Source organism: Oncorhynchus nerka, linkage group LG17 (assembly GCF_034236695.1).
Source record: "Oncorhynchus nerka isolate Pitt River linkage group LG17, Oner_Uvic_2.0, whole genome shotgun sequence".
NCBI lineage: Eukaryota > Metazoa > Chordata > Actinopteri > Salmoniformes > Salmonidae > Oncorhynchus > Oncorhynchus nerka.
In genome coordinates, this window is record NC_088412.1 from 26,162,310 (window position 1) to 26,184,608 (window position 22,299).

Genomic DNA, 22,299 nt, shown 5'->3' on the forward strand with positions numbered 1-22,299 from the left:
TCCTGGCTCTTATTTCCCTCATACTACATGTCACATGCCTGTTTTTTTGAAACACCAGTTTTCTGGAGTGGATAAGATATTGAAGCATTAATGTCCCATGAGTTCTCTCACTTCCTGCAACTTAGCAAAACCAATTCTGTCTTTAGTCTTATCTGCTGAGAGTGGGAGAAAGGCAATTTAGTGGAGGATAGACTGTGGAGTCATGGTGCAATGCCACTTACTGCAGAGGGATTATGGAAATGTGAATTGCGTTCAGGCAACTGATTTCAGAGCGACAGCTCCACGCTGGGACCATTCCTTAGTCATGAGATAATAAGTTCTACACGCAGCAGAATACTTTAACAAGTGATGATTTAATGCCACCATAATGCACCACTTCATATAACTGTAGCACAGGAGGTATTACTAGCTCTGTGTAACAACTGTAGTTTGGAATCCCTTTCTTCTGACTTCAATTCTTCTTTGAACAAATTCAGCTGTAGCCATTCTTCTCGGGTCGGGTTGTGCAATCCGTTTAAATGTTGCATGGAGGGTGCCCAGAATCAGATCAAGAACATGAAGAAAATCTGTTATGTTGGAGCCTCGGAGCAGGCTGGTATCGAGTCAAGCTTGCCTAGATGAGGGAAAAATACAAATCCACTTATTTAGCTTGCCACATTCACATGCCAATTCACACTCGGAAAGGCAGATGAGCAGTTAGCATTCTCTGTAATGGCTGTTTCTGTTGTCCTGGCGTGGTGTGATTGTGCAATCTTTCCACCATAGAGGGGATTCTTCAATCAGCTTAATATGAACAAACAAGCTCATTATTTTGATATGTAATAATATACAGTTGAAGTTGGAAGTTTACATACACCTTAGCCAAATACATTTAAACTCTGATTTTCACAATTCCTGACATTAATTCCTAGTAAACATTCCCTGTCTTAGGTCAGTTAGGATCACCAGTTTTCTTTTAAGAATGTGAAATGTCAGAATAATAATAGTAGAGAGAATGATTTATTTCAGCTTTTATTTCTTTCATCACATTCCAAGTGGGTCAGAAGTTTACATACACTCAATTAGTATTTGGTAGCATTGCCTTTAAATTGTTAAATTGGGTAAAACGTTTTGGATAGCCTTCCACAAGCTTCCCACAATTAGTGGGGTCATTGTCCATTTGGAAGACCCATTTGTGACCAAGCTTTAACTTCCTGACTGATGTCTTGAGATGTTGCTTCAATATATACACATACTTTTCCATCCTCATGATGCCATCTATTTTGTGAAGTGCACCAGTCCCTCCTGCAGTACCCCCACAACATGATGCTAGCACCCCCGTGATTCACGGTTGGGATGGTGTTCTTTGGCTTGCACACCTTCCCCTTTTTCCTTCAAACATAACGATGGACAGTTCTAGTTTTGTTTTATCAGACCAGAGGACATTTCTCCAAAAAGTATGATCTTTGTCCCCATGTGTAGTTGCAAACCGTAGTCTGGCTTTTTTTTATGGCAGTTTTGGAGCAGTGTCTTCTTCCTTGCTGAGCGGCCTTTCAGGTTATGTCGATATAGGACTTGTTTTACGGTGGATATAGGTACCTTTGTACCTGTTTCCTCCAGCATCTTCACAAGGTCCTTTGCTGCTGTTCTGGGATTGATTTGCAATTTTCACACCAAAGTACGTTCATCACCAGGAGACAGAATGCGTCTCCATCCTGAGCGGTATGACGGCTGCATGGTCCCATGGTGTTTATACTTGCGTACTATTGTTTGACAGATGACCGTGGTACCTTCAGGCGTTTATAAATTGCTCCCAAGGATGAACCAGACTTGTGGAGGTCTACAATATTTTTCTAAGGTCTTGGTTGATTTCTTTTGATTTTCCCATGATGTTAAGCAAAGAGGCACTGAGTTTGAAGGTAGGCCTTGAAATACATCCACAGGTACACCTCCAATTGACTCAAATGATGTCATTTAGCCTATCAGAAGCTTCTAAAGCCATGACATCCTTTTCTGGAATTTTCCAAGCTGTTTAAAGGCACAGTCATGTTAGTGTATGTAAACTTCTGACCCACTGGAATTGGGATACAGTGAATTATAAGTGAAATAATCTGTCTGTAAACAATTGTTGGAAAATTAGATGTCCTAACCGACTTGCCAACTTGTTAACAAGAAATTTGGTTGAAAAAATAACTCCAACCTAAGTGTATGTAAACTTCCGGCTTCAACTGTATATACCTTTAAGCAGATGCTTTGATCCAAAGCGTCTTTCAGTCATGCGTGCATACATTTTACATATTTTATTTTTGATTTCACCTTTATTTCACCAGGTAGCCCAGTTGGGAACAAGCAGTGTGCCAAAAACAACAACAAAGAGTTACACATGGGATAAACAAATGTACAGTCAATAACACAATAGAAAAATCAATATACAGTGTGTGTATATGTAGTAAGTTTAGGGAGGTTAGGCAATAAATAGGCCATAGTGGCAAAATAATTACAATATAGCATTAACACTGGAGTCATAGATGTGCAGATGATGATGTGCAAGTAGAGATACTGGGGTGCAAAAGAACAAAAAGAAATAACAATATGGTGATGAGATAGTTGAGTGTGCTATTTACAGATTGGCTGTGTACAGGTACAGTGATCGGTAAGCTGCTCTGACAGCTGATGCTTAAAGTTAGTAAGAGATATACGTCTCCAGCTTCAGTGATTTTTGCAATTCGTTCCAGTCATTGGCAGCAGAGAATTGTCAGGAAAGGCAGCCTAATGAGAAGTTGGCTTTGGGGATGACCAGTGAAATATACCTACTGGAGTGTGTGCTACGGGTGGGTGTTGCTGTGGTGACCAGTGAGCTGAGGTAAGGCGGGGCTTTACCTAGCATAGATTTATAGATGACCTGGAGCCAGTGGGTTTGGCGACGAATATGAAGTGAGGGCCAGCCAACAAGAGCATTCAGGTCGCAGTGGTGGGTAGTATATGGGGCTTTGGTGACAAAACGGATGGCACTGTGATAGACTGCACCCAATTTGCTGAGTAGAGTGTTGGAGGCTATTTTGCAAATTACATCGCAGAAGTCATGGAACGGTAGGATAGTGTGTTTTACGAGGTTATGTTAATCAGCATGAGTGAAGGTGGCTTTGTTTCAAAATAGGATGCTGATTCTAGGTTTAATTTTGGATTGGATGTGCTTGATGTGAGTCTGGAAGGAGAGTTTACAGTCTAACCAGACACCTAGGTATTTGTAGTTGTCCACATATTCTAAGTCAGAACCATCCAGAGTAGTGATGCTAGTCGGGCTTGCGGGTGCGGGCAGCAATCGGTTGAAGAGCATGCATTTAGTTTTACTAGCATTTAAGAGCAGTTGGAGGCCACGGAAGGATTGTTGTATGGCATTGAAGCTCGTCTGGAGGTTTGTTAACACAGTGTCCAAAGAAGGGCCAGAAGTATACAGAATGGTGTCGTCTGCGTAGAGGTGGATCAGCAGAACAACATCATTGTTATGTACAGAGAAAAGAGTCGGCCCGAGAATTGAACCCTGTGGCACCCACATAGAGACTGCCAGAGGTCCGGACAACAGGTCCTCCGATTTGACACACTGAGCTCTATCTGAGAAGTAGTTGGTGAACCAAGCGAGGCAGTCATTTGAGAAACCAAGGCTGTTGAGTCTGCCGACAAGAATGCGGTGATTGACTGCACAGTACTGTTTTTTATCGACAGCGGTTATGATATCGTGTAGAGGTGGCTGAGGTGCACCCATGACCAGCCCTGAAACCAGATTGCATAGCGGAGAAGGTACGATGGGATTCGAAATGGTCAGTGATCTGTTTGTTAACTTGGTTCTCAAAGACTTTAGAAAGGCAGGGCAGGATAGATATAGGTCTGTAACAGTTTGGGTTTAGAGTGTCTCCCCCTTTGAAGAGGGGGATGACCATGACAGCTTTCCAATCTTTTGGGATCTCCGACGATATGAAAGAGAGGTTGAACAGGCTAATAATAGGGGTTGCAACAATTGTGGCGGATAATTTTAGAAAGAGAGGGTCCAGATTGTCTAGCCCAGCTGATTTGTAGGGGTGCAGATTTTCAGCTCTTTCAGAACATTTGGGTGAAGGAGAAGCGGGGGGGGGGGGCTTGGGAAAGTTTCTGTGGGGGGTGCAGAGCTCTTGGTCGGGTTAGGGGTAGCCAGGTGGAAAGCATGGCCAGCCGTAGAAAAATGCTTATTGAAATTCTCGATTATCGTAGATTTATCGGTGGTGACAGTGTTTCCAAGCCTCAGTGCAGTGGGCAGCTGGGAGGAGGTGCTCTTATTCTCCATGGACTTTACAGTGTCCCAAAACCTTTTTGAATTTGTGCTACAGGATGCAAGTTTCTGTTTGGTCCTGGGATAGAACTGGTGGACACCATGTTGCAAAAACCATTATCTACCAACTGAGCTACAGAGGACAACTGTGTTTCGCTGTTATTCCAGGACCTATTACACGCCATGTTATTGCCACATACTCAGACTGGAAATAATATTTTGTTCTTTTTGGAGTTACAGTATGTTTTGACAGCAGAAGAGGTACTGTACTAAGGCATAGTGAGATATAGTGAGAGAGGTTGAATGTTGATTGGGTGGTTGAGGATAATGAGGCAACTTAAATGATCTTAGTCAACCCGTTACGTAACCTCTTAGTCAACCCGTTATGTAACCTCTTAGTCAACCCGTTACGTGATTTCCAGGCTTTTGTGCAGTAGGAAATGTCTGGTTTGCGAGACTCACCCATGGGTGGAGTAACAGTAGTCTACATGCTGCGCCCTGGATACAGTAACCTGTGGATGTTGATGAAGAGTCTAAATTCTCTGTTCTCTCTGTCTTTTCTTTCTGTCCTCCATGCAGCGTGTCCCCAAGGGACGTTCAAGTCCACCCAGGGGCCAGGGCTGTGTCTGCAGTGCCCCCCCAACAGCCGCTCCACTGTGGAGGCTGCCACCATCTGCGGCTGCCGTAACGGATACTACAGAGGAGACATGGACCTGCCCGAGGCTTCCTGCACCAGTAAGTCTCACACTCCGACCAATCAATGGGAAAATACATTTGAAGTTCATTTTCATTTGGAAAGGGCGTGCTCAATATCAACTGTTCTACACGTGCTGCTTATTCGGCACTTCCCATGCTTGACTGCAACAGAGTAAGTATAGAACCTGAGGGATGCGTGAATGGCCACCCCCTCCTCTACCAGCTTCATTTTTAATACTAACTCTTTAACACAAGGTCCAGTCAATGAAGTGTGAGAAGGAGAAAGCACTCTGGTCTAAACAACTGCCGGACCGAAATACTTTATGATTCCTTCGATGGATGAGCAGCTGTTCTAGGTCTCTCTCCATCTGCCCCATTGCCCCAGATCATATCAATGTAGGTTGATACATGAATACCATTTAACTGCTGTCCCTGATGTTGAGCCAGCCACTCCAACCACTGCCCTAAAACGCCCTGATTCAGTTCCCTTCAAACCCACAGGGACAGAGAATGTGGGGCACTGCGCTATGTAGGTGACCTGGATAGACGAGTACTAGGGGAAAATAAGACATGGTCACCCCATTCATAAGTAGTTGAATAAGAAACTATTTTGTGAATGAAAGGCTGATGGGTCAGAAAACACAGTCCATTGAACCATTGTTGTTCTATCCAGACCCCTTAGATGTGCTATAATAACTCTTCTGTTTCATTGCCTCCAAACCATGCAAATGGTGCTTCTCAGAGGGACACTTTGGAGACACTTTGGATCTGCAAAACCCAGGGCTAGAGCATTAACCTTTTACTGCAGTGGGATAAATCAGGGTCACACAGAGTGTCTCTTTGTAGTTTTAAACAAAAGTATATACCTCCCACATATGGTTATGGGCTTAAAATCAGACACCTGCAAAATAAGACACCTGCACCATGTCAGATATAGAGTTGAAATGTATTCAAATTTGAGTTTGCATTCCAATATTACACTTTATATACTTCACAGAAGACTGAAATATACAGTGCATTCAGACCCCTTCCCTTTTCCACATTTTGTTACATTACAGCCTCATTAAAAAATTTATTAAATATTTTTTTTCCTCATCAATCTACACACAATACCCCAATAGCGGAAACTGTTTTTGGTAAAAAATGTGCAAGTGTATACAAAATAAAAAACAGAAATACCTTAAATAACTATTCAGACCCTTTGCTATTAGGCTTAATATTGAGCTCAGGTGCATCCTGGTTCCATTGATCATCCATGAGATTTGATTGGAGTCCACCTGTAGTATATTCAACTGATTGGTCATGATTTGGAAAGGAACACACCTGTCTATATAAGGTTCCACAGTTGACAGTGTATGTCAGAGCAAAAACCAAGCCATGAGGTTGAAGGAATTGTCCGTAGAGCTCTGAGACAGGATTGTGTCGAGGCACAGATCTGGGGAAGGGTACCAAAACATTTCTGCAGCATTGAAGGTCCCCAAGAACAGAGTGGCCTCCATCATTCTTAAATGGAAGAAGTTTGGAACTACCAAGACTCTTCCTAGAGCTGGCTGCCCGGCCAACCTGAGCAATCGGGGGAGAAGGGCCTTGGCCAGGGAAGTGACCAAGAACCTCACTCTGACAGAGCTCCAGAGGTCCTCTGTGGAGATGGGAGAACCTTCCAGAAGGACAGCCATCTCTGCAGCACTCCACCAATCAGGCCTTTATGGTAGAATGTCCAGACGGAAGCTAGTCCTCAGTAAAAGGCACATGACAGCCTGCTTTGAGTTTGCCAAAAGGCACCTAAAGGACTCTCAGACCATGAGAGACAAGATTCTCTGGTCTTATGAAACCAAGCTAGAAGTCTGGTCTGAATGCCAAGCGTCATGTCTGGAGGAAACCTGACATCATCCCTACGGTGAAGCAGGGTGGTGGCAGCATCATGTTGTGGGGATGTTTTTGAGCAGCAGGGACTGGGAGATGAGTCAGGTTAGAGGGAAAGATGAACGGAGCAAAGTACAGAGATCCTTGATGAAAATGTGCTCCCGAGCGCTCACGATCTCAGACTGGGGTGAAAGTTTACCTTCCAACATGACAACGACCCTAAGCACACAGCCAAGACAATGCAGGAGTGGCCTCGGGACAAGTCTCTGAATGTCTTTGTGTGAACGAGCCAGAGCCCGACCTAACATCTCTGCAGATACCTGAAAATAGCTGTGTAGCAACGCTCCCCATCCCATCTGACATAGCTTGTGAGGATCTGCAGAGAAGAATGGGAGAAACTCCCCAAATACACACACACACACTTGTAGCACACAAGATTGTAGCGTCATACCCAATAAGACTTGAAGTTCAGCAAAGTACTGAGTAAAAGGTCTGAATTCTTATGTAAATGTGATATTTCAGTTTTGATTTTTACATTTGCAAACATTTCTATTTTTTTTTTGCTTTGTCATTATGGGGTGTTGTGTGTAGATTGATAAGGGGGAAAAACTATTTAATCAATTTTAGAATAAGGCTGTAACATAACAAAATGTGGAAAAAGTGATCTGAATACTTTCCAAATGCACTGTAACAATAACGTTTGACATAGAAGCACTGGATTTTCTGTGTTTTTTTGTATAATGTATAACGTTTATTAATTATGGAATTATGAAAAATATGAATAACATTTCACCAATGAGTCCACTAGAGTGTGGGGTGCTTGTCTTTTCTCTCTCTGGCCTCTTATCCCTGGTGGTGGTGAGGCGCTGGTGATGGGCTTTTCTCACTCCTTTCATGTGACTTTGCTGTGACTAAGAGATGAGGCCTGGACTCCTGCTGAGCCTGGACCATCAGTGCCGTTCCAATCCTGGGGCCCCGCTATAGAACACTGCAGAAGAGCTTCAGGAAGGCCTTTATCCCTTCACTCTCCTCTTTCTCCATTCCAGCTCCACTTTCTGTTTTAATGTGATTAGCAGGATGAAGGTACTCTCTCGGGTCCTAGAGTTGGGTCTTAGAAGCATCTATAGGTGTGTGTGTGTGTGTGTGTGTGTGTGTGTGTGTGTGTGTGTGTGTGTGTGTGTGTGTGTGTGTGTACAGGGTCAGGGCAGGCAGAAAAGGTAAAAACCAGGAAAACTACAAACAGAGAACACAGGTATAAATACACAGGGGATAATGGGGAAGATGGTCTACACCTGGAGGGGGTGGTGACAATCCCAAAGACAGGTGAAACAGATCAGGGTGTGACAGAAACGTCATATTATGGCTAGATACAGTGTTGTAACGATGTGCAAATAGTTAAAGTACAAAGGGGAAAATAAATCAACATAAATATGGTTGTATTTATAATTATGTTTGTTCTTCACTGGTTGCCCTTTACTTGAGGCAACAGGTCACAAATATTGCTGATCTAATGGCATACTCTGGGATTTCACCTAATATATATGGGACTTTATTATCTGGGTCTGTGTTATCTGAGGGAAATATGTGTATACATTTGGCAGGATGTTAAGAAGTACAGCTCAGTTTCTATCTCATTTTGTGGGCTGTGTGTACATGGCCTGTCTTGTCTTGAGAGACAGATCTGCCTTCGGCGGCCTTTCTCAATAGCAAGGCTATGCTCACTGAGTCTATACATAGTCAATGATTTCATTAATTTTGGGTCATTCACAGTGGTCAGGTATTCTGCCACTGTGTATTCTCAGTTTAGTCTCTCTCTCTCTCTCTCTCTCTCTCTCGTTTTCCATGACTCTCTCTCTCTCTCTCTCTCTCGTTTTCCATGACACTCTCTCTCTCTCTCTCTCGTTTTCCATGACACTCTCTCTCTCTCTCTCTCTCTCTCTCGTTTTCCATGACACTCTCTCTCTCTCTCTCTCTCTCTCTCTCGTTTTCCATGACACTCTCTCTCTCTCTCTCTCTCTCTCGTTTTCCATGACACTCTCTCTCTCTCTCTCTCTCATCCTCCTTGAAGCATACTCTCTCTTGCTTGTTCTCCCTGACACTCTCTTTCCCTGTCTCCCCCTCTCTCTCTGTCTCTCTCTTTCTTTCCCCCTCTCTCTCTGAAATCAATTCAATTCAAAGGGCTTTATTAGCATTGGAAACATGTTTACATTGTCAAAGCTAGTGTAATAGACAATAAGCAAGGGAAATTAGCAATCAGAAATTTACAGTAAATATTACTCACATTTTATTTTTTATAATATAGAAATGTCAAATGTTATTATTGGCAATGTACAGTTGTAACACTCTCTCTCTCTCTCTCTCTCTCTCTCTCTCTCTTTTCCTCCCTGACAGTCTTTCTCTCCTATAATGTGTCTCTCAGTGTTTCCCCTCTAATCCGCTAGCTGTTAACTCCAGTGAGACAGTACTGAGACAGTGCGGAGGAGGCTGAAAGGCATGTGGGTGTAGTTGAAAAGAGCTCCTGACTATAGGGCCTTTACTCTTAGACAGGCTTTGTTCCACCACAGCCGTCACTGGGGACCCTGTGCTGTGACCATTACCAAGTCATCAACCATCCAGACTCACACAAATGTCTTCTTCTCAATTTTATGGAAATAGAAAACACTAAAAAAGTAAAGGAGAGAGAGAGAGAGAGAGAGAGAGAGAGAGAGAGAGAGAGAGAGAGAGAGAGAGAGAGAGAGAGAGAGAGAGAGAGAGATAGATAGGGGAATGATGCTAATATCAGACACAGGAGGCTGCTGAGGGGAAGACATAATAATGTCTGGAACGACGTGAATGGAATGGCATCAAACCCATGGAAACCCATGTGTTTGATGTAGTGTATTTGATACCATTCCACCAGTTCCACTCCAGCCATTACCACGAGCCTGTTCTCCCCAATGAAGGTGCTACCAACCTCCTGTGATATCAGCGTAAATGAGATCCTCCTCTTACTTTCCTAATAGTGTCTGTAAAGTTTTTCCCTACCATTTCATAAACATTTTGTCAACGTGATTTGAATTTGTGGGTGTTTGTTTGGAGTATTATTCAGAAACCAACCTTCCCCTTTTCATCTACTCCCACTCACCACTTTGACTATTAAAAGTGTTCAAAGACAGAGACAGCAGCTGCATATGATTACAGTAGTGAAGTGTGCAGATATGATGCTGAAGCTGTAATCAATGTAATGAATGCATGGTTTCTGACTGTAGAGTGTGGCTGGCCACCCGTGTCCTTATCCTCTTACTGTTTATGTAAATCAGGATGTATCAGCTTAAATAATTATTCCCCCCACTGATGTCGAGTGCTAATTGAGGACAGTGTGAGTTCGCTTGAAAACGCTGCACAGTTGTGGAAGGCAGATCTCTGAGGAAACAGGGTGGAGCAGAGCTAACCTGAAGCCAGCCTCGTAGCGGGTGTACATCTAAGCATCCTTGTTCAGTTTGCATGTTATTGACTCACATATTTATTCTACTTACTATTCAACCAAATTAGCTTAGAGATGAAGGTGAATTTCAGAAACACAAATAAACACACCCACCACATACAAGCAGTACGCACTTACACACACACACACACACACACACACACACACACACACCTTAGTAGTATACACACGTATACTTTCTCTCTCTATTGGTTTCCCCTGCTCACGGACTGTGCAGTAGAGCAGCTGTTAGGCTGTGTGTAGAATCAGTGTGAGCGAGGCAAGGCAAGGTGTGTGTAAAGTGGGCTGGTGTTCTGCTGCTCCCTCTGTCAGATTAGAAGGCTGATGGGTTGACACTCTCCCCACACTGTCAGCAGGAGCGCAACGCTACGCTATAACCATGGAGCTGCACTGGTGAGCCTCCATGCTCCTTCAAAGACCTATCACTCACTACCACACTTCTTAAACATCAGGTGCCCATCCATACCCCCCTATTAGAACTTCACGTACCTCCCCTATACACCCTCCTGGAAGCCCTCATCAGGTCCCATCCTGGGCCTTGCCATACTGCTGGAGAGGAGAACATTGATGTTTAATTATTCTAATTGAAGCAGCACCCCTACGGCAAGCCAGCAGTGTTGCACAGTGTGTGGACTTGACACAACATTGACGGTAATTACCTGGAGTCAGATAGAGACAATAGCTATTACTCCATCAGGGAAAGGAGTGATGAGACCATTCTACACTCACATAGCTCGCCTCACGCAAAGCGGCAAGCATCCTAATGTCTGCAGCTGTAAGATTAATTCCCCAGTCTGTGTGGTCATTTGTGGTCACACATGCACGCACGCAGGGCAGGGCAGCAGGTAGCCTACCAGTTAGTGTTGCTAGCTTGAATCCCTGAGCTACCAATGTGAAAAATCTGCCAATGTGCCCTTGAGCAAGGCACTTAACCCTAGTTGCTCCAGGGTCGCCGTTAATAATGGCTGACCGTGACCCCAATCTCCAAGGCTCTCTCAGGGGGATTTTTGCACACTTGTACATGTGTGAAATAGGACAAATGTAAGCACCGACCAAATAAAATGTTATATTATTACAATATGCACATGTAAAAACATGGGCCTGGTCATGTCTAGCCCACTCACCCAGTCTCATGAAATATGCAGGTAGCGTAGAGCCTCAGTTACCCTCTTCCCTTTGCTTTCACACTCAGACACAGACAGCTACAAAAGGTCATGAAAACATACAAATAAAGTGTTGCTCCAGACAGATTGAAACTAAAACGGCCTCTCATGGGTTTTCCTCGAAAGGTAAGGTTGAATGTTAAAGCAGCCTTGGCATCTTTAGAGCAGACAGTTTCAGACTGCTGTGCCCCCTTGGGTTTTGATATACAGTAGCACATGGAAGAATCACTGAGGACTGTAAGAGTCTAAATTTGACATTCAAAAAGCAATTTGTCTCTGAGACATACCCATTAAAACCCTACTTCCCCTGTTCTTTATTAGGACATCAGGTCATAGAATCCTGTTTAAATCCAGGCCCACTGGGGAAAAACTGGTGGAATCAATGTTGTTTCCATGTCATTTCAACCAAAACATTTAATCAGCGTGGAAAACCTGATTGGATTTGCAAAGAGCCATCAACGTAAGGGAATTTGGTCTTTTTTTCCCCATGTTGAATTCACTTTAGTTGATCATTTAAAAAAAATGTAAATCAAAACTCGACTTGAACTGATGTCTGTGCCCAGTGTGTGTGGGGGGGGGGGGGGGCAGTAATGGTGAACTACCAGACTTACTAGCTAGATACTCTGTTGCTGTACTATAATATAATGTATTAAAATGTCCCGGTGGAAGATAACTTTTCATTTAGTCATAACATGGCCTTTTCTAAACACTAAAGGGCAGTTTTGTCATGGGCCTCTCCACAGGGAATCTGGAATGCCTGATAATACAGATCAGTAGAGTCCGGCCTGTTATTTCCCGAGCTCCTCTGGGCGCATTCCGGAATGACATCAGTGGGAAAGAAGGAGAGAAACGACCGGCCCGGTCAAGGAAGAAGTGTTCCTGGATGTGGATGTGAGGCCTAGCTGTGTAAACAGAGGTGTGATTGTTAGCGTGTGGAGTCGCGTACCGACAGACTTCCAGACGGTGTCTTGGTGTGCTGTGGGTTTAGCCTTTGGCTCTTGGTCTTGCTGGGGTGATGGGTGATGGTGATGTGATGGGCCTCTCTAGTTACTGCAGAGTAGTTTGGACAGTCAGTACACAAGATTCCTTTTTTTGTAGTTGTTATTTTGCTCACAGAAATGAATACAACCTTCAAAGAGTTTTGGGCTTTTGATGAATCTATGGTGGCGGCTTGTATGTACTTAATTATTCTGTTTCTCCAAATGTGAACTGTTATTGTAACTCACAGTTGATGAGAAAAAAGTCCAATCTACACTTAAATTGCATATTTGCTACAGAATGTTAGCTAACCCTGTAACTCTCACTCAGGTCTCCTGGTATGGTTGTACAGAAGTCTGGTGATCCATCAAAGGCTAGTCAATGGCAAAACGATTACCCCCCTGTCGTGTCCCTGAGGGCAGGGGCACGAGGCGCAGTATCAATTACTCTCAAGTTAATTAGCATAGATCTACAGACCAGTCTGAGGGTCTGGGTGTCGATAACTCAGCTTGGTGCAGCCCTGTGCCACTGAGCCAAATCAACCCTGACTCCTATAGCTGATGGGACAGTGGGGGAGAGAGGGAGAGAACAGTAACTAACGCTGTAGACAAATTAGATTCCCTCGCAAATGAAAGAGGGGAGGTGCTAGTGACAATAATGGCCTGTAAACGAGACGTTAAGTAGTGATCAGATCAGCCTTCTCAACCCCTCCATGTTTTATTTTTGCAGAGCTGAGAAACACATCACAGGCAATGGGATCTATTAAACTAAGACCGGCTTTTGGCTGAAAGGACCAGTGACCCTGTGTTATGTGAAGTGTGAACCGAGTCTTTCAATAACTCCCAGCTAAAAGAGTCTCTAATTGGCCACCCATGGCAATCAACACCTACTTACAGCCATATCAAGATACAATTAGAAGGTACACAATTACATGTATTAACAAACAGTAAGCAAGACAGATGGATTCCCTATACAGTTCACACTGGCTGTGAGTTATGAGTTATCATACTGTATCATACCTCCTCTGGGTGGTCTACTATAGAATATGGAGCAAAGCCACTCTTCTCCACAGCACCTGACCATTACTGTTGTAATCCACAGACTCCGACTGCTGGCTCTGCTTCACATAGAGAAACAGAGAATGTGAGGAGGGTGATCAGGAGAGAGAAATTTCAAAGAATATTGACCAATTTCCATGCATTCAGATCACAGTCGTGACTTATGGAGATGAAAGGGAGAAGACAGAAAAAGTGAATCAGAGAGACAGAAAAGCCAGACTGCTAAGGCATGGTCAGACCCCTGTGTGTACATCGGCACCCGCTATCAGAAAGGCATATGTTAAATTGGTCAGCCAACCCAATGATCTGTCAGTTCCTCTTGATTCACTGGTAGAATGGTCAAATACAAATTGGAGTCCCACAGGGATGGTTGGGCTTCGTGAAATTGTAGACACACACATACAGTAACAACCGACTATTGTGAACGCAATCTTGAGGTTTTGAGAGAAGCATAACAGTACAGCCACCATAGGGAAATATGTCAGATAAAGTTGTGTGATGATAATAGTTTTAGTCTCAAGCACAGAGATGGAAACAGTGCGCAACAAAACCCAACGTCCCTGGCAGGGATCACAGAGCCAGCCAGTTCAAATGAGTTCAAATACAAGAGAAATGTAGTGAGAACTGTTTCAGTGTTTCAGTATGAGTGAATGTTGGTGAGAGGGATGAGGTTGGCTAGGAGGGGGTGATTGAGTGGTGTAATTTCAGCTCCCATGCTGCGCTTTGTCATGTTAATGGTATTGTAACACTGTTGCAACACATCAACATCAATAACACATGGGGCTAAATGGCAGCTGAATACCCCATGAAGTCTAATAACCAGTGGGGGATCATTTCTGTGAAAAGCATAGCAGTTGCATAGAGTACCAGTCAAAAGTTTGATCACACCTACTTATTTCAGGGCGTTTCTTAATTTGTACTATTTTCTACATTGTAGAATAATAGTGAAGACATCAACACTATGAAATAACACATATGGAATCATGCAGCAACCAAAAAAAGTGTTAAACAAATCAAAATATAAGTTATATTTGAGATTCTTCAAAGTAGCCACCCTTTGTCTTCATGACATCTTTGCACAATCTTGGCATTCTCTCAACCAGATTCACGAGGTAGTCACCTGTAATGCATTTCAATTAAAAGGTGTGCCTTGTGTGCCTAATTTGTGGAATTTCTTTCCTTCTTAATGCGTTTGAGCCAATCAGTTGTGTTGTGACAAGGTAGGGGTGGTATACAGAACATAGCTTCCAAATAAATGCTTCACAGAGTTCAAGTAACAGACACATCTCAACATCAACTTTTCAAAGGAGACTGCACGAGTCAGGCCTTCATGGTCGAATTGCTGCAAAGAAACTACACTAAAAGACACCAATAAGAAAAAGAGACTTGCTTGGGGCAAGAAACACGGCAATGGACATTAGACCAGTGGAAATCTGTCCTTTTGGTCTGAGTCCACATTTGAGATTTTTGGTTCCAACCGCCGTGTCTTTGTGAGACAGAGGATGATCTCCGCATGTGTGGTTCCCACCATGAAGCATGGAGGAGGAGGTGTGATGGTGTGGGGGTGCTTTGCTGGTGACACTGTCTGTGATTTATTTAGAATTCAAGGCACACTTAACCAGCATGGCTACCACAGCATTCTGCAGCGATACACCATCCCATCTGGTTTGCGCTTAGTGAGACTAACATTTGTTTTTCAACAGGACAATGACCCAAAACACACCTGCAGGCTGTGTAAGAGCTATTTGACCAAGGAGAGTGATGGAGTGTTGCATCAGATGACCTTGCCTCCACAATCACCTGCCCTCAACCCAATTGAGATGGTTTGGGATGAGTTGGACCACAGAGTGAAGGAAAAACAGCCAACAAGTGCTCAGCACATGTGGGAACTCCTTCAAGACTTTTGGAAAAGCATTTCTCATGAAGCCGGTTGAAAGAATGCCAAGAGTGTGCAAGCTGTCACCAAGGCAAAGGGTGGCTGCTTTGTAGAATCTCAAATATAAAATATATTTGTTTAACACATTTTTGGTTACCACATGATTCCATATGCGTCATTTCATAGTTTTGATGTAGTCACTATTCTTCTACAATGTAGAAAATAGTCAAAATAAAGAAACACCTTTGAATGAATAGGTGTGTCCAAACTTTTGACTGGTACTGTAGATATATACTATTTATAACGGATCAAAAACATAAACGCAACATGTGAAATAGCCTATTTCGCTCAAATGATTGTCACAAATGTGTGTACATCCCTGTCAGTGAGCATTTCTCCTTTGCCAAGATAACCCATCCCCCTGACAGATGTGGCATATCAAGAACCTGATTAAACAGCATGATCATTACACAGGTGCAACTTGTGCTGAGGGAGCGTGCAATTTGCATGCTGACTGCAGGAATGTCCACCAGAGCTGTTGCCAGAGCTTTGAATGTTCATTTCTCTACCATAATCCGCCTCCAACATAATTTTAGAGAATTTGGCAGTACGTCCAATCGGCCTCACAACAACAGACCACGTGTAACCAAGCTAGCCCAGGTCCTCTGTATCCGGCTTCTTCACCTGCTGGATCATCTGAGACCAGCCACCTGGACAGCTGATAAATCTGAGGAGTATTTCTGTCTGTAATAACGCCTTCTTGTGGGGAAAATCATTTTGATTGGCTGGGTCTTGCTCCCAAGTGGGTGTGCCTATGCCCTCCCAGGCCCACCCATGGCTGCGCCCCTGCCTGCCCAGTCATGTTATATCGCTAGAATAGGGCCTAATTAATTTTAATTGACTGATTTCCTTATATTAACTCTAAAACTGTAACTCAGTAAAATCGTTGAAGTTGTTGTATTTTGTGTTTATTTTTGTTCAGTATATTTACGGTTCTGACTGAATGTAATGTACATGATGTATTTGTCAACATTACAGACGACTGGTAAAACAGGAGTTAAATTACTTGTATGTGCATATTTGTTGACTGCAATGGTGGCATCAGTGATATATATCTACATCTGAGTTAGTATTATTTGTTGATCACTATGGTTGATCCTAATATCTCTTTCATATCAGAGTGCAGTGTCTTTGTGCCGTGTCATATTAAAGTAATAGCCAGTTGCTGAAACAGTGCTACAAACATGCCTAGAGACACCATACTACATACTGTACAGTATATTCATGTCTGCATTGCATTCCCTCTTCCTATCCAGGTGTCCCCTCTGGTCCCAGAAACGTCATCTCCATCGTCAACGAGACCTCGGTGATCCTGGAGTGGCATCCTCCAAGGGAGACTGGCGCCCGTGATGACGTCACCTACAACATCGTGTGCAGGAAGTGTCGTGCAGACCGGCCATCATGTTCCCATTGTGATGACAACGTGGAGTATGTACCCAGGCAGCAGGGTCTGACCGAGACCAGGGTGTTCATCAGTAACCTGTGGGCCCACACCCCCTACACCTTCGAGATACACGCTTTCAATGGAGTCACCAACAAGAGTCCCTACCCTGCTCAGCACGTGTCCATCAACATCACCACTAACCAGGCTGGTCAGTGGCATTGTACAGCACCATGCGTTGGTTCTCACACCATGTGTTCATATACAGCCTCCACTGGCAACCATTATAAAGCTTTGTTCTGGGAATCAATTCTTCAAGGCTTACATTATATTCATCTTCTAAATTATTAATGGTATCACACAACAACACATCAGTACTTCTGGCATTTCCTGTCTTTTAAGCTGGAGACATTCTTGAACCAAAGACAACCTTTTGATCTTTTGTCAAGACTGTTTTGGATTATTCATTATGTTTTTTAAATATTGAAACGTCACAAATCGGTTTATTCGTTGTATGTCTTTCACAACATAGACACCATTCTGGAGGTAGAAGTGTTGTCACACAATGCATATCTATATCGCTTTATTTATGCTACTGAAACATCATATGGACTTAGTCATTTAAATGTGAGGTAAATAGTATCTGGCTCTGTCAAGCTTGTGTCGGTTGGTGTAGTAAAGTGTAATAAATGAAGGAGACATTGTTTCATTGAGAAGCCATTCTAATAATCAGTGCTCCTGTCACACGCTATACCCCATGGGTAATGCCAGGGCAGCCAACGGCCCACTTCGTCCAGACATAGGAATCGTTGTTAGGAAAACTTGAGAAGGATTCCAATTATGACTCTCTGCCTCATTCCACTGTGAATGTTCCCGGAGGTACATCAAGATTGTCTTGCACTGCTATATTACTTTCACTTCAATGGGACCAAGGTTTGATTTATTTTGTACATTTTATTGAACCTTTATTTAACCAAGGTTACTGAGCTCAGTGAGCTAACATTGTGTTTAGTCACATTCAGTTAGAATCCTGTTGAACCAAACAACAGAGACCATAGAGAAGACCTGTAGTCTGTCATTATACCATGGAACGTATACATACAGTACACTACCTTATTTTAACGCAGGGGTTCTCAACTACTATTCAAAACGGTTCGGTCACTTACATTACCTAGGTGGCAAACGTCCGGATGGATATGGTCATTTATCGGCATAGTTACAAACCCCCACCTCGCAACCCATGTGTCTCTAAACTGTTCATACTGTTCATACCCCTCTTTTTGGCAGAGAGAAAATATTGCCATTTTAAACCTAATTCCTACAATTCTACACATTCTACCATGGCTTATGGTTGTTCATATGATACCTGAGTGACTCAACAAAATCAATGGGGGCCCCCTGTGGGTCGAGGCCCATGGGCATGTAATCTGACCATGATAACTACAAGATTTAGATAGCTGGTTAGCCTAATTTAACTACGTAGCTACTACTGTAGTTCGTCAACTAGACATTTCATACAGGTTATAAATAGCTCTTTAAGGTCTGTCAGTGAATGACATAACAAGAGGAAAACTGCCCATGAATTACTCAACAGCAGTAAGTAGAAAGCACGACTGATTTCACAAAAACATTATTTTAAATGTTTCATTTATTTGGGGTCGGATCCTGCGGTCCGTATTGACCCCGTGCTAGGTCTGGATCCATCAGGATCCGTGGTCTGCCAGTTGAGGATGGCTGTTTTAACACATATTTTCCATACCTATAGTAATCTTCTGAGATGCCCCACTGCAAGTGAGACATAGCTAAAAAAAAAAGTTATTCACTTAGAAATGTCCTTGTTTTTAAAATAACATTAAATTGATCAGAAATACAGTGTTAATGGTGTACATGACTGATATTTAATGGAATATCTACATAGTCGTACAGAGGCCCATTATCAGAATTTGTTCTTAATTAACTGACTTACCTAGTTAAATAAAGGTTCAATAAAAATAAATAATAATAAAGAATCAGCAACCTTCACTCCTGTGGTCCAATGGCATGTTGTATTAGCTAATCCAAGTTTATCATTTTAAAAGGCTAATTGACCATTAGAAAACCCTTTTGCAATTATGTTAGCACAGCTGAAAATTGTTGTGCTAATTAAAGAAACAATAAAACTGGCATTCCTTAGACTAGTTGAGTATCTGGAGCATCAGCATCATCAATTTGTGGGATCAATTACAGGCTCAAAATGTCCAGAAACAAAGAACTTTCTTCTGAAACTCGTCAGTCTTTTCTTGTTCTGAGGAATGAAGGCTATTCCATGCGAGAAATTGCCAAGAAACTGAAGATCTCATACAACTCTGTGTACTACTCCCTTCACAGAACAGCGCAAACTGGCTTTAACGGAATAGAAAGAGGAGTGGGAGACCACGGTGCACAACTGAGCAAGAGGACAAGTACATTAGAGTGTCTAGGTTGAGAAACAGACGCCTCACAAGTCCTCAACTGGCAGCTTCATTAAATAGTACCCACAAAACACCAGTCTCAAACTCAACAGTGAAGAGGTGACTCCAGGATGCTGGCCTTCTAGGTAGAGTTCCTCTGTCCTGTATCTGTGTTCTTTTGCCCATCTTAATATTTTATTTTTATTGGCCAGTCTGAGATATGGCTTTTTCTTTGCCTAGAAGGTCAGCGTCCTGGATTTGGACTTGGATTAGCTAACACAACGTGGCATTGGAACCCAGAAGTGATGGTTGATGATAATGGGCCTCTGTATGCCTATGTAGATATCCAATTAAAAAATCAGCCATTTCCAGCTACAATAGTCATTTACAACATTAACAATGTCTACACTGTATTTCTGATCAGTTTGTTGTTATTTTAATGGACAAAAAAATGTGCTTTTCTTTCAAAAACAAGGACATTTCTAAGTGACCCCAAACTTTTGAATGGTAGTGTACATGGAATATGTTGGTACCTACAATAACACTACTAGAGCCTAGCCAAACATGTCATGTATCAATGGCGGAATGTGTAAGAGGTATGTTGGCGGTGTAGCTACATCTGCTGGAACAGTGCCTTGACTAGGATTTTAGAAATGTCTCCTTACTGGCTTTTACATAAATAGCAGATGAAATAGAGTTAGCTAGGACAGGTTTTGAAATGTAACCTGGACTCGGGGGTAGATGACGTTTAACACAGTAAAAGAAAATCTGGGACACTCAAATGTTACGAATTACAATTCATATGATATGTTACGAATTACAATTTGTATGTTATGTTACGAATTACAATTTGTTTGTTATGTTACGAATTTGCAAAAGATTTGAAATATTACAAATTACAATTTCTTGTGGCTAATGTTAGCTAGGTGGCTGACATAAGGCTAAGGGTTAAGTTTACGGGTTAAGGTTAGGGTTAGGGGAAAGGTTAGCTTACATGCTAAGTAATTGCAAAATATCTTAAAAGTAGTAAGTAGTTGCTAATTAGCTAAAATGCTAATTGTAATGAGATTCAAACACGCAGCGTTTGTGTTGCTAGACGTTCGCGTTATACACCCACACATCCACACTGACCAACCTCCTTTGCCTTAAGTAATCATCAGTTTATGTAAATATACCAAACATAACATATCATACTCATTTAAATAGATGTACTATGTTACGTCTAGTCTATGAGACCAGGCTGTGAAATGATGAGATTGAGAACATTGGCTTGTAGAAAGAGGACTCGAGCAGAACGTAAATTGCCTTTATTACCTAGTAGAGCTAATAGTCCCCATCATCTTGCTTGACAGGGTAATTGCTTGACTTGACAGCTGGATATAGATAAAGAAAGAAAGAAATAGATACACCAAATAGCCAATGCCAGTGTCTTTTGTAAAAACTGCTGCAGTAGTAATGAGTAGGTAAGAAAAATGGTCTGTGACATTGTATTATTGTCAGGTAATTGTGCCATTTCAGCTGTCTGAGAAGCCTTTCATGTCATGGCTGTGTAAGGAGTTATCTGTCATGTTGGGAATAGAAGGAGTTGAGAAGCAGTAGAGTAGATGGATGTTGAACTAGAGTCACCTTAAACGGTGAATGAGTTGGTTCTATTGAAAGGATCCGTTTGGAGGAGACTGGTTGGAATAGTGTCACTTTCTGAGGTTCAGAGTAAAGGAATTCTCTGTTGAGAGAATTAGTTGTGGTTCAGTAAGGGACCATTATACCTTATTCAGGCAGGAGTGACAAAGCTGACATGAACTCTGATAGATGCTCTTCTCCTATCCTCTCCTCTCAGACACATTGTGGTGTGTTTTATCATGCATACCTGATTTACCACCAACCGAAGACCAGCTTACATCTTGGAACTTTTCAGTTGAATGTCAAATGTAATAGTACACATGCTTTTACCATTGCCTTTTACAGTTTCTACATTCTCTAATGTAGGAAGTAATGTCTGCGAAAGTCTGCTAGAGGGTGTCATTCCATAAATTCAAACAGAGGTGCAGATTGAATGGCATGAAATTAATCTTTTAACATTGGCAATGTTTTAACATTTACAATCCGAGGCCCCGGTTACTCTTCCAGAACTGTTTCAGGTAGTTCTAACAGAGTAACTGACAGTAGCAGGCCTGGATGATTGAAGCTCACAGAGAACTGTGCCAAACCCGCTACTCTGGCACGACTTTGGGGCCCCAAACTTTTCCCATACTGGCATAGAGTTAATGTGGCGGGTGCTGGTGCTCAGTGGAGGCTTCTCTACAGCCCAGCAAAATGTGTGCTCAAGGGAACACTTCTTACAGTACACACACTCCGCTCAGGTACATTTAAAACGTGTCTAATGTTCCATGGGTAGGAGATGTCTGGTCAAAAGTTGCATTGGTCTACATAAAGGGATCCATGTTAACCTAAGCCTCTCATAAAGATCACTAAACCGTGTGTCAATTTGTAGAGAGAGATTTTGTTCTTTGTTCCATCAGTGTGATCTTAGAGTATTTGAATTCATCAGACAGACTCTTGAATTCCCAGGCCGAAAATCTGTCATAGTGCTCTCATAAACTGTACTAATCATTGAACAGCTTCAGACGGTTACTCATAGAAGCTCTGCTTCCTACACTAGTAAGACTGCATTTCAATTTCTCAATATATATTTCCAGGCATTTTCAATCTATGAGGATTCAAGAATCACTGCATCAGCTAATCCCATCATCCATGTCACTAGTATTCTGCAGTCATAGGGGTCTGTCCTTCCTTACCGAAGCTCATTCACCCATGACACCATTAGATGAGACAGGAAAGGCTTGCAATGACTGTATTATTTGGCACCATATACACATAAGTAAACACCTCAGAAAAATACAGAATGAAATCAAGGTATAAGAGTAGCTACAGTAGCCACTGGCAGTTAGCTATATTTAATATCTTATCACAGAAAGCCATGCTCTTGTGTTCTGGTCCGTTTGTCTCCTGTGTCCTATCGGGACATTTGG

General features: G+C 42.5%; 1 protein-coding gene across 1 annotated transcript in view; it reads left to right on the plus strand.

The window, feature by feature from the left end:
- Window positions 1-22,299, plus strand: part of LOC115144983 (ephrin type-B receptor 1-like) — a 171,919-nt gene that overhangs the window by 99,184 nt on the left and 50,436 nt on the right. The window contains exons 4-5 of the mRNA XM_029686167.2: window positions 4,862-5,017; window positions 16,717-17,052. Coding sequence (XP_029542027.1) covers window positions 4,862-5,017; window positions 16,717-17,052 — 492 coding nt within the window. The remainder of the gene's footprint in view (window positions 1-4,861; window positions 5,018-16,716; window positions 17,053-22,299) is intronic.